The sequence below is a fragment of the Talpa occidentalis genome, unplaced genomic scaffold, assembly GCF_014898055.3.
Source record: "Talpa occidentalis isolate TD23 unplaced genomic scaffold, MPIMG_talOcc4v2.1 talOcc4.4, whole genome shotgun sequence".
NCBI classification, from domain to species: Eukaryota; Metazoa; Chordata; class Mammalia; order Eulipotyphla; family Talpidae; genus Talpa; species Talpa occidentalis.
Window position 1 is genome coordinate 102,006,160 of NW_023604295.1, and position 11,980 is coordinate 102,018,139.

At 52.9% G+C, this 11,980-nt stretch overlaps 1 protein-coding gene across 3 annotated transcripts in view; it reads right to left on the reverse strand.

Annotated features, from left to right (window-relative positions):
- The window catches only part of EPHB1 (EPH receptor B1), a 424,222-nt gene extending 412,972 nt beyond the window's left edge, over positions 1–11,250 (reverse strand). For 2 of the 3 annotated variants that reach the window (XM_054700814.1, XM_054700812.1), the window contains exon 1: positions 10,825–10,909. In XM_054700814.1, coding sequence (XP_054556789.1) covers positions 10,825–10,882 — 58 coding nt within the window. In that variant the 5' untranslated portion in view covers positions 10,883–10,909. Of the gene's footprint in view, positions 1–10,824 lie in introns of all 3 variants that reach the window. The other variant, XM_037525939.2, reaches the window with a different exon arrangement.
- Positions 11,251–11,980: the final 730 nt, after the last annotated feature.

An 11,980-nucleotide genomic window follows, 5' to 3' on the forward strand; every position in this document is an offset into this window, starting at 1 on the left:
TAGAATTTGGGCTCTCAAGTCTGGGAGTGGCTCACCCCTCCCTTGGATAGCATGGGATGGGTGTATCATCCCGTAAAAGCAGTTTATTCTACCCTGGTTCAGTTTAGTTGAAAAGGATTTTGTAATCCAGCCCAAATCTATCTCCCATCCAGAGTTAAGTTAAGCTTCTTGGGCAAGATTGTCCTTGAAGTATCCACAGAGAGGCTCTTCCCTTCCTCGCTCTCTCTACCCTTCTAAAGCTTTAAGTTACTCAAATTGCACCTTCACCCTTAATCATATCACTGTTTACTCTGTTTACAATACTTTCCTGAAAGTGTATTATACTTTGTTTTCCTTTTTTGATGTTTAATAAAATATATTTTGGGCCTCCCCGGTGGCGCAGCGGTTGAGCGCTGGGATGCGAAGCTGCCCGCAGCCTCTGCGGCGCAGTTCGATCCCTGGCTGCTCCCCGGCCACCGGAGGAGGGTCCCGCATGGCGCACAGACCTTTCCTGCCGCCCGCTGCTCCCCTCAGCAGTGTACTTTGGTCCTTCTGCCTGCTCTGCTCCCCGCTCTGGCTCTGGTGAATTCTCTCACCCTCCCGCCCTTTTGACTGTACCCAGTGCTTGTATAAATAAATAAATAAATCTTTTAAAAAAATGAAATAAAATATATTTTATTGAAACATTTTTTCTCCAATTCTACTGAATACAAGTTACAAGTTACAAATTAATAGTTCTAATAAACTTGAACCACTTTCTTTTCATGAGCACAATAAGAACAAAATATAACATATACTTTCTTACAACCTACTTTGCTGGGACGTCTCATAAGGAATCTTAGATTGAAGTCTTAATGACTGTCTGCCCTCTAAGACGTTCCCAAGGGTTGGGGCATTTCCTGACACATCATAGGAGGTTAATATATATATTTCTTAACTGTGAAATGAATGAGCTGCCATGCCTCCTCTGCCTCCTCAGCCTTCCCCTGAGCCCTCTCCAGTTTCTCTAAGCCCTTTTCCTCTATAACTTCTCCTGGGATATTTTACTTCTCAAACATTGCATAACACAAAAAAACCCAACTTAATTCTTTTAAACAAAGGCAACATTTATTTTGTCTCATAATTTGCAATTTAAACAGGGCTCGGTGAGGAAAACCTCTCTTCCCACTCAGAGTCAGCAGGGATGACTCAAAAGATGAACCCACTTCCATCTGCAGACTCGCTCACTCGATATCTAGAATTGGATGCTGGTGTGAGCTGTGTGTGAGCTGGGACCTCTTCACATCACCTGGGTTTCCCCAACAAAGCGGCTGGGTCACGAGGACAAGTATCCGAGCACAGAGTCAGGCAGCAGCTGTAGCATCTGCTATGATCTCGCCTCCAAAGTGGTGCAGGATCATAACTGCCACAGTTTATCCATTAGGGTGACTCAGAAGACCAGCCGACATGCAAGGGCAGAGGAATTAGGCTCCACATTTTGATGAGAAGATTATCAAAAATTTGCAGACATGTTTAAACTCCCATGTCACAAATCACTTCAAGTTTTTAAGTGTTTGGTTGATCTTTTCTTTCTTTTTATTCATTAGTTCAACACACACCTATTGATACCAACCAGGTGATGTGCCACATGATGGGGATACCTTGACAATTAAGACTGAAGCCCTCCTTCAAGGGCTCACAGGGATATGGGATACCCAGCAAAGTCAACACTCAGCCACACATCAGTGTGGACTGAACTTCCACAAAGGGAGACAAAAGTGGCAGTGGTGGGTGGAGCCCAGAGGGCCACCTAGAATGACCTGGACTGAGAAGAAGACTTCCAGGAGGAGGTGGCCATTGTGGCAAATTCTAAAGATTAACTGAGGGTTAGTCAAAGAAAGCTTGGCAACACAATAAGAGCAAGCAGGGGCAGACCCAGAAGGAACAGCAGCAAAAGATAAATTTGGGGACCCTGAACATATGGGGGAAAAGAAAAGGGGACAGTCATAGTGCATGTACCTATACAGTGTGCCTCTGTGTCTATGCAGAGTGGAGAAAGAAGGAGTACCAGGAGGCGCAGCTGGGCAGGAAGAGGAAAGCAAAAAGACCCAGATTGTAAAGGGCCTTGCATGGGTCCCAGAGGTTCTGGAGAGCTAGAAGAGATGCATGCACATGGTGCCCAGGGCAAACCCAAATACCCAGGTATGGTCTGAACCCAAAGCATGGTCTGACCAGTGCCCTCCACAGACCTCTGGGCACCTACTCACAACTCTGCAGATTATGTGATGATGATATCAAGACCCATTTTCCCCAAACCTTAGGCCATGTGCTCCACTATGCAGACCACTTGGCTGAATGAGCACAGGTCTGAGTGCATGGCTGGCTGGACTCCCCTCTGCTCTCCCAGTAAGGCTCCTCCCCTCTGTACCCACCCCCACCCCAAGCTTGCTACCTAGCTCCAACCTCAGCATCAGTGAAAAAGCCAAGGGCAAAGGTCCCTACCTTGATATGCTGGAAAAATAGCAAGAGGAAAACAACAGAACAATTAACTGCAGGGCCCAGCTGCCTCTCACAGATAAGGCATTTTCTCTGCGACCACTGTCAGTGAAGCTGCATGTAATTATTCCAGCTCTCCTGTTCAGCCCTTTCTATGGTCATGGGCTCAGGGGCCTGGCCACTGTCCAGTGAGACTAGGATACAGAGGGGTTCTCTCTTCCCCATCCTCCCAGACGTCCTCCCAGGCTCAAATCCAATGCTAAATCCCATGGTCCTCCTCTGACATGGTGTTGTCTGTAACTGCAGATGGGTGGAAGCAGCACAGTCCCAGGCAGGCTCAGGGGAGGTCCCCAAAAGTGACTTCTCCTCTTGAAGGTGGGCTTGCAGAATCCTGCACAGCAACACTGCACCCCACAGACACCCCCACCACTAGTGTAGAGACAGATGGCAAACCACAACCATACAAACAACCAACTCATCAAAGACAAGAGCTCGACGCACATGGAGCAAAAAGAAAATCAATAATGACCTCAGAGGGGGTCTGATGCGTGCGGCACATGGAAAAAGCAAAGTGCGTACAGGACAATGCAAAGGGAGAAAGATAGAGGTTTTCTTCCAGTTGGGGGTACAGGTAGGGCAGTTCTAGAGAGCAGAGGGGAGCCTGGCCCTGAGGACTTGAGCCTGGAGACCACTGCCTAGTACTGTCGACAGCCCCTGGTAAGGCAGTGACTACAGAACTGGTGCTCACTAAGTGTTCCCTTACCTAATTCCAGGATAATGTTAAATGGAAAAGGCACTCAAATGGGAGGCAGAGACCTAGGGAGTTTATCCAACTTTAACCCATCAAAACTAAGATTTGAATCTTAGCTGTTCAGTCAGTAACTTGCCCTCTCAAATCATCAAATCCTCCACCGGTAAAATGGGAGGACAAATGCTTGGACATTAAAACAAATAAAGGGACCAGTACCTAGTAAATGCTCAGTGGATATGGGAGGGAGCTTAGTCTATTCTTGACTCTAGCACTGCCAGGCTATAGGATTTCCGGAAAGTCTCTTCCTTTCCCTAAAACTTGTCAGGGACACAGCTGACAGGGTGAGCTCCCTGGAGCTTAAAGGATCCCAGACTCAGTCTCAGTGACCTCAGAAACTAGTGCAGGTAAGCTACAGCCTGGGGCCTCTTGCTTGCTCTGCTTGTCTCCTCCCCTCCTGACCACCTGCCTCTGCCCATTTCTCTGCTCATTATCACCTCTGCTGGGAGATGGAGAAGTAGAGCAAGAAGGTTAAATTCAAATCAGTCATTTTGTCACTTGCTGCCAGGAAGCAGGAGGGAAGGGAGGAGAGATGCAGGGCCTCAGGTGCAATCTGTGGACAGAAATGAGTCCTGGTAATTCTCCGGAAATTTCCTATGTGTTTCCATGTTGGCCTAGTTCTGCTAGAGAACTCTGGGGGAACTTTCTATGTGGGGACAGAGTGGCCTCCTTAAGGAGCTGCTAATGGTACTGTCTGCAGGTACTGGGATTTCACCTAACCTGGAGAAACATCTGTACAGGTGACAGAAAGGGAGAAGGGGGCAGGGCCTTCTTCATTATCACCTTTTTTCCCTTTTAGCAAAGGGGTTGTAGTGAAGCCTGAACCATAGCAGGGCCGGTAGAATGCAGTGAAGGGCCCATAAGTCTTCAGCTCTGGACATTCTCCCCGCAAAGCCCAGTAACACTCTGTGTTTGCTGGAAGCCAGTGAGCAGGTGGATATGATTCACCAGGTGAGTATGCTGGTGACACTGTCCCTTCTCATTTACAAATTAGCTAGAGGGACACATCCTGTCAGTTGCACTGAGGCACTTGCCATAAGATTTCCCCAAAGACTGGTGGAGATGCGGTCCCAATACTGTCTACACCACCTACCCAGGTCTGGACCTGCTGCTGGTCAGGAGGATGTCAGAGAGCTAGGTCTTGGGAAGGGCCTGAGGCTGAGACACTTCTCGATGCTGACCAAGCTCACCCTCACTGATCTCAGCTACCTTGTGTCCTGAGTTGCCCCCTACAGAACCTTTATGAGCCTAAGAGGATCCATATCCCACAATTATCCAGGGGGTCACCATGCCCAGATTGAATTTTATCTACTATTGCACAGCCCGTCTACTTCTGCCACTGTTTTGACCCTAGGGTTTGTCCCCACCCAAACCCCTACTACCCTTTCCAGCAAAGGACCCCTCCCCTAGTCCGAGTAAACAATGAGGAAGCCGAGACACAGGAAGATTCTGGTGAGGGAACCAATCATGCATCGGGGTGTCTGAGGTCAGAAGGAAAGCAGTCCTCCATGAGCCAAGAAGAAGCAACCCTGCCAGCCGAGTGTCCCTGGAAAGTGTGTTCCCATTTTTCCAACTTCTAGAGAAGTGGTCACAAAAGCCAGTGAGCTGCTTTAAGCACCAGGTCTCAAGGTTCTTTGATGGAGCTGGTGACCCTGACCCATCCACTCAGTGGCCCCTCTCAGTGCAGTCAAACCCTCCTCTGACCCAGGGTCTCCACCATCGCTGCAATTGAAATGGAATCTGCAGGAGCTAAGGAATGGCTCATGCAAAATTTTGCTCTTAAATATGAAATCTCTCCCAGGGCATTACTTTATTATTATAGTAATTTCCTCAGAAGGGCAGGCATCCAAAGCTCTGTTTCTCCACCACCTTTGGAGATATGAAAATCTAATAGAAATATTCAGGCTGTTTAATCTACTGCACTAGCTACTGGCTAGCGCAGAAGAGGAAGGCATAAAGGATGTCTTCCAAAGAAACAGACTCCTGGAATCCAGGTAGAAAGATTGCTTGAGCTGGTCAGGGCTGGGGGGACAAGGAAGGGTTCTGTGTGCCCCCTCCACTGCCCCCAGATGCATTAGGATACCCAGGCCCATTTCCTTTGGGGATACTGGTCTGTGGTCATTTCTTCCTTGGGAGAGCTGGGAGGCAGGGGGAGGAGCAAAGATGCTCCTAATCCTTAGCAGCAGCCATGCAAAGGACATGTTAGGGGGACGGATAAGGGTGGGAGCAGGGAGGAAGGACAGGAAGCCACATGTAAACTGGTGTGAGTCAAAGTGTTGGTATCACCCAAACACTTCCCTCCTCTCTTCTCCCACAACCATGGAGACTTGGAGTGCCCAGTCATCAGACGGGTACACCATGGTCAGTGGTGGAGTCAGCACCAGAATCTTCCTGCCCATGATTTAGGCTGGTAAGAACCCTGCCTTATACAAAGCCTACAAAAGGGATGCAGTAAAACAGAATGTTTATGAACACGGACTCCACAACTGACTGCCCTGGCTCAAGTGCAGGCCACTTGCTGCCTGTATAACCTTATCAAGCCACTTAGCTCCTCTCTATCTCAGTTTTCTCACCTGAAAACTAGGAAAGGCTCACTGATAAAACACAGTACCTAACTGACAAGGTTACAGGAATTAAGTGATTTACTTTATGTGAAGCACCTAAGACAGCATGTAGTGTTAAGTGTTAATAGCAGCAGTTCACAAATATGTTGACGCCTGCCTCTGAATCTCTGAAGTCCTTGCTCCACAATGAAGGGACCCAGGCCATTCTGACTCAGTAACTGTAAAGTGGAAAGAGACCAGCCCCAGATTAGAACCATTTCCCCAAGCTTGCAGGAAGCACCTGCATCAGGATCTTCTGGGAGGTCAGAATGCAAATTTTCAGGACCCAACCAGGCAGGATGAACTCTGAGGTTAGATTCCCGGAATCCACAGCAAATTGCCTAGAAGTCATGAGGATCTGTCAAAATCACCTCCACCCTTTGCTCAAGCTGGAAGAACTCTCTGCTCCTGAATCTTAGTGTTACCAAGAATTCTCAGAGATTAGCTGTAGAGGACTTTTCAAAGTTAATAATATGAATGTATCTTCGATGTTAATGGCATCTTTACTTTTAAACTAGTACAAGTATATCCTCATAATATTTGTTACTTGTCCCAAATCCAAGAATAAGCATCATGGCCCACTGCACAAAGGAGGTCACTATGGCCAGGGCACCAGTGATTTTCCCGAGAGAGAGAGTAGGGAGGTGACAAAGTCAGGTGGCCCATATGGCTATAAGAGCTCTCTATCTCCACCCACATTCATTCCAGCACCATCCACATGGCCAGACCCTGGTACTGATCCTACAACTCCTTCCACTGCCCCAAGCTCGAGAAACTCAGTCAATCCAACTAGAGAATCAAGAAGTTCCACTACATGGGGGCTCACATGCTAGAACCAGATGCAGTGCTGTGTGGTTCCCCAACACCACTCTTCTTGGGTCTAATTTGCTTTATCAAAGATAGTTTCTCAATGGCAACAATTTAATACAGTGTCATATAATGCCTCTGTCTTTTTCCAAAATATATCTTGGTAATTGGGACTCACCCTTGTGAGGGGCAAGGTAGGGGTGCTGATATCTGAGTCTGGGTCTGCACAGGTCAACCAAAGGCAGGAGGGGTTGGGGCAGGATCCTGTGTGTCCTAGCAGGCCATCCCCCCTGGGCATCACTACTGCCGGCAGGTCATCTCTGCCAACCCAGAGGGTGCAGGCCAGGGCGCCGCCCAACCTTTGCAGCTGTTTACGTAGCTAAATCTTCTTTCAAGCAATTGTCCAGCACAGTGTTGCCCTGCCTCACTGGCATTCCACTCACTGGCTTGCAGGGGTCCCTCCACAAACACTGAGTAATAGCCACCTTTTCACAATGAAGCACAGAAAATACAATCAGCTAGTGGATAGAATTTTCTTATATTCACTTTTCTCTCCCAGACATTTTTTTTTAAATCTTTGGCGCCTGCTACTGCTTGGAGGCTCATGCACACACTCAGGGACACCCAAAATAGATGTATGTGCAGCAAACAAATATGAACAGAAAATACGGACAGCCAGGCACTGTCTGGCCTGTTGCAAACCTGTGGGTTGAGGATAGGGGGTTTCCACCATGGGCCTGTAATGCAGACGTGACAATAGCATGCCATTGAATTATAAGGTGAGGTATGCCACAAAGGTGTACAGCAACTCAGGCATGCATTCATGCATCAGCAATTCCTATGGAAAACCAATTTGTTAAGACATGAGGAATCTACCACTAAATCAAACACATGTGCACATTTAGGGTGCCAAGGCCAAAAACGTCACTCCATTCCACACCAAAGAGCAGATCTCCAGGGAGGGCTCTAGTCAGCCAGAGTCCCAGGACTGAGGACCCCCGCAGGTATATGCCACATTCTCAGACACCAAAGGGGTGAGGCTGGAGGACGCTAAGAGCCAAGAGCCGGCAGTGATTCGGATTGCTGCCTCCCAGAAGAGGCAAGATATTAAGTCCCAGTCTGCCCCTCTCGGAGGGCGAGATGGCTCTTGACAGCTGCTACAGAAGCATCTCAAGAAAAGCCCAGGTCTCCAGATCCTGTTCCAAAGGCTACAAGTCAGAGGGCAGCTTGGAGAATGCTGGCAGTTGCCTTCCCTCCGTAGATGGCCACAGCCTATTCTCAACAAGCCCACAGAGTGAAAAGATGTGGGGTTGAAGAGGCAGTTGTGGGGTTCTGTGTGCAGAGGGTCCGAGGGTGTCAGTGTCCTTTTCTCCCAACCTGCCCTGCTCCCTTGGAATACAGACTTTAAAAGCCCCAGAGAGCCTTTTCCCTGTGGTGCCATCTCCCTCCCCACCAAGCAGAGCGCCTGGAAGGGGGGAGGGGAGGCAAGAGGCGAGAACAGGCATGCTCTTTCAGCGTGGATTTTCCACACTCCAGGTCAACCAGCTCCTGCCCTGCTTCCTTCCACACAGGCAGGTCTTATAAGGCCCTGCCTGCAGCTGGCCACATCTCATGGCTGTCATTTTCCCAGCCTGGCTGAAGTCCTGCCTGGTCTTGGGCTGCTTTCCCCAGGTGATAAGACCCCCACTAATATTACAACAGAGGCCCCTCCTCTGGAGAAAGAAGAGAGGGACGCATAAGTGCCTAACCAGCAAGGAGAAGCACCCCTTGACACAGCCGACTTTGGGAGGGAGGTGCCATCTCTGCAGGCAGCTCATTGATCCACTTTTCTGATAATTATTCCCCACTCATCACAAACGGAATGACGCTGGCCCCAGCGCAGCCAGGCAGGCGGGAAGGAGGCTCTGTGTGCGTGGAGAGTAGAAAATGAACCTGCCTGTGTTCACTGGAGGAGAGGAAGGAGTGAATGGTGTGTACTATCCCTGCGCACTGAGCAGGGACAACGGGGGCTGCTTTAATATTCTGCTGAATGTGGCATTTCTATTAACCCTTACAGGAGCGATTTCCAGCCCAGAGTCAGGTTCCTTCCTGCCAGGCCACTGGCAAAGTTTCCAAGGGCTGGAAGGAGAGGAAAGCCACAGTTCCCACACTGGCAGCTTCAGATGACCTGGGTGAAGGACCTATACACAGATCTGGGCACCCACACAGGCGCCCCGGGGACAGAGAGCTCTGATAAGATAAGCAGGGGTCTAGGGAGGAAACTGTGGAGCAGGCATCTAGACACCCGGGTGTATCCCACATATTTGACTCTCCAAATAATTCTGCTTGCTTAATATGTGGCCCCCTCATCCATGGAAAACTCAAAAGATCACACTCCCAGACTGAACACCTATCTGCTCCCTGAGGCTCAGCCCCTGACGCTTAGAGGGGACACAAAGGGTAGAGGAAGTGACTAGCACCCCAGTGCTGGAAAGTCTCCTCTTGATTCTATCGCCTTTGCAAATGCTCCTTCACCCAGGCTGTCCTGGGGGGTTAGGGGGTGTACATCCCGTGCACATCCTTTCTATTTCAACCGCTCCCACTCTTGCCCCTCAATGAGTCAAACCCCACACATCCCTGCTCCGGGGTGCTGAAACCGCGCTCTATCTAGTCCCTTGCACGCCCCCCAAAACCCCTTCCGCACAAAGACCAGCAGCCTGAAAGGGCAGCGAGAGGCGGAGCTCAGACAGAAAGACTCCTTCCGAAAGCCAGCCACAGCTTTCTAGGCATTAATCGCCGCACCCCCGCGCCACCACCAGCACCCAGGCGGGATGTGGTGATCTTGCCCAAAGGCGAGGGATCTTAGCCCCGCCTGGGGCCACGGATGCCCCAGTTTCGCTCAGACGAGGGCCGCGTTTTCTGGAGAGGTCAGGGGTGCTGAACCCCAGTATTTGGAGGCAGTTTCCGCTGGGCAACCGGTAGCAGTTTGGCGAGGAACCGAGTCAGCCAAGACAGCGAGCTCCCAGCTCGGAGCGCCGCGCAGGCGGCCGAGCTGCGCCCCTTGGGGGCCGTGTCCCCAGCGGAGTTTCACGCCGCGCCGGACTTCGGGAAGCGGGCCGGGCAGCAGAGCTGCGGCGGCGCATCGCCCCCAAGAGTTGCTTCCAGCCTGGCAACTCCAACTCCGTTCTGGGCCGAGCTGTGTTCCCAGGCGGGCCGCCGCCACCGCTCAACCGAGAGGAACTGGGGGCGGGCAGAGGGGGCGGGAGGCGCGGAGCGGGGCAGGGATTTCCCACAGGGATTCGCGAGCGCCACGGAGCGCCGGGGCTCCCCGCTGCGCCAGGCTCGGTGCCCGCGGGGAGCTCTTTTCCGGTCACCACTGGCGGCACCGCCAGAGCTCAAGGAGCAGGGGAACTGTCGCTGCCTGTCGGCCCCCGCCGCAGAGTCTCCCTTCCAGGGGTGGAGAGATGCCGGGCGAGTTGAGCAGGACCGACCACCCAGCCCGCCCCGGTCCTAGACTCAAAGGGCGACGCAGGTGTCCACCTCGTCCTGACTGACGAGGGAGAGGTGCAGCCCCCACCTGCCCAGCCCACCACGCTGTCATGCCCAAGGGTATGGCTTAGAAACTCGGCGCCTCTCCTACGGCGGCTGCTTGCAGGGCACCGGGGCAGAGCTCTCCAGCCGCCGCGCGCTGCGCCGCCCGCCGAGCCCAGAGTTCTGACGCCCGCGGACCCGGGGCTGGGGAACAGGAGAGGCGGCGCGCGGCCGCCCTCGCGCTTCCGTGCCCGGGATAGGGAGGGAGCGGTCAGACATCCGCGCTCCAGGAGCCGGGCGGCCTCGGGCGCCCGCGCTCCCCGAGCACCCAGCTCGGCCCGGAGCGGAGGAGCCTGCACTGCAATGCAGCGGGCTCGGCGCTCTGGGGCCGGGGCTGCGGGAGACGCGCTCGGCCAGGGAGCGCTGGGGCGCGGGAGTCAGGGGGCTCCGGCAAGCAGCTGCGGGGGGCGAGTCAGCCGAGGGCGCGCCGGTGGGGGCCGCCTCAGCCTCGCGCTCGGCAGTGGCGGAGCCTCCCAGACATTGTTGCCCTCGGGTCGCGGGATGTGGGCGACGCGAAGCCGCCGGAGAAGCCCCAGGGATCCAGGAGCTCGCCGCCAACTTGTTCCGCGCAGGGTACGTTACCTTCCATCGCGGCCACTGCGGATGCCAGGAGGAGCAGCAGCAGACAATCCAGGGCCATCGCCGGCCGACGGCTCCCAGGCGGAGCCCGAGCCGAGGCGGCCGCGCGGGGAGGGCGCCGCGTCCCGGGGCGCCGCTGCGCTCCCCGCGGGTGGCTTCTCCGTATCCTTTCGCGCTCTGGCTGGGACCGGACTCCCCGGAGTGCGGCGTGGGCGTGGGCGGGAGTGTGCGCGCGTGCGGCGGTGCGGGCGCGCGTGGGTGTGGGTGTGCATGTGTATGTGTGTGTTTATGGGAGAGGTGGGTGTGTGCGTGTGTGTGAGAGAGAGGGCGAGGGCGTGCGAGCTGGGGAGAGCGCGCGAGTGCGTGTGCGTCCTGGTGTCACATTGCGAGCTACAGCCGAGCCTACGAGAGCACCGAGCCGGCCAGACTGATGGGGGAGGGAGCGGGATCCCCCACCATCAGCTTTCTCCCCACCCCTAACACCTCCTGTCCAATCAAGGAATCAAACCTGCAAAATTCCCCCGTCCAATCAGGCGCGAGCACCTCCTTACACTGGCATTGTTAGTTTAAGAAAAACTTTTGCTTGCAAGGCTGTGCGGGAGGGCTCGGAAGGCGCTAGGAGGGGTCCGGGCTCCCCCTCGTGGTACTCTCAGAGAAGCGCCCCGGCCAATCCCACTTTCCCTTGTCTGGAAACCTAGGGGACCCAGCAAGCAGCAGGTTGAGGCCCTTAGCCTTACAACCCACCTGGGAACAGGGTGCGCTTTAGATGATCGAATTTGTCCTTTTTTAATCTTCTCAGTGTGACTTACCCTTACGCCCCTGTTCGGTGTAACCGTATGGCACACTTTACCCCTCCCAGCCATAGTATTTCACCTTCAATGTGTGTGGAAGGCAGTCCAAGTAAGGGGTAGGGGTAAGGGAGACCAAAAGTATCAAGCAATTGTGTTTATTGTGATTCTCCCCTATTAGGATGGAATTTGACTGAATGCTCACACGTCAGAGAATATGTGGGCTACCACTTTCCTGTCCAACTCCCAGCTCCTCTTACACTTTGGCTGCCTTTAGTTTTCACTTCTGAATGCATCCTGTGAGCATACACAGAGGGTCCTGACCCCAGAGCAGTAGTTAGGTGGGAAAGACCAGTGGTCACACAGCCTGC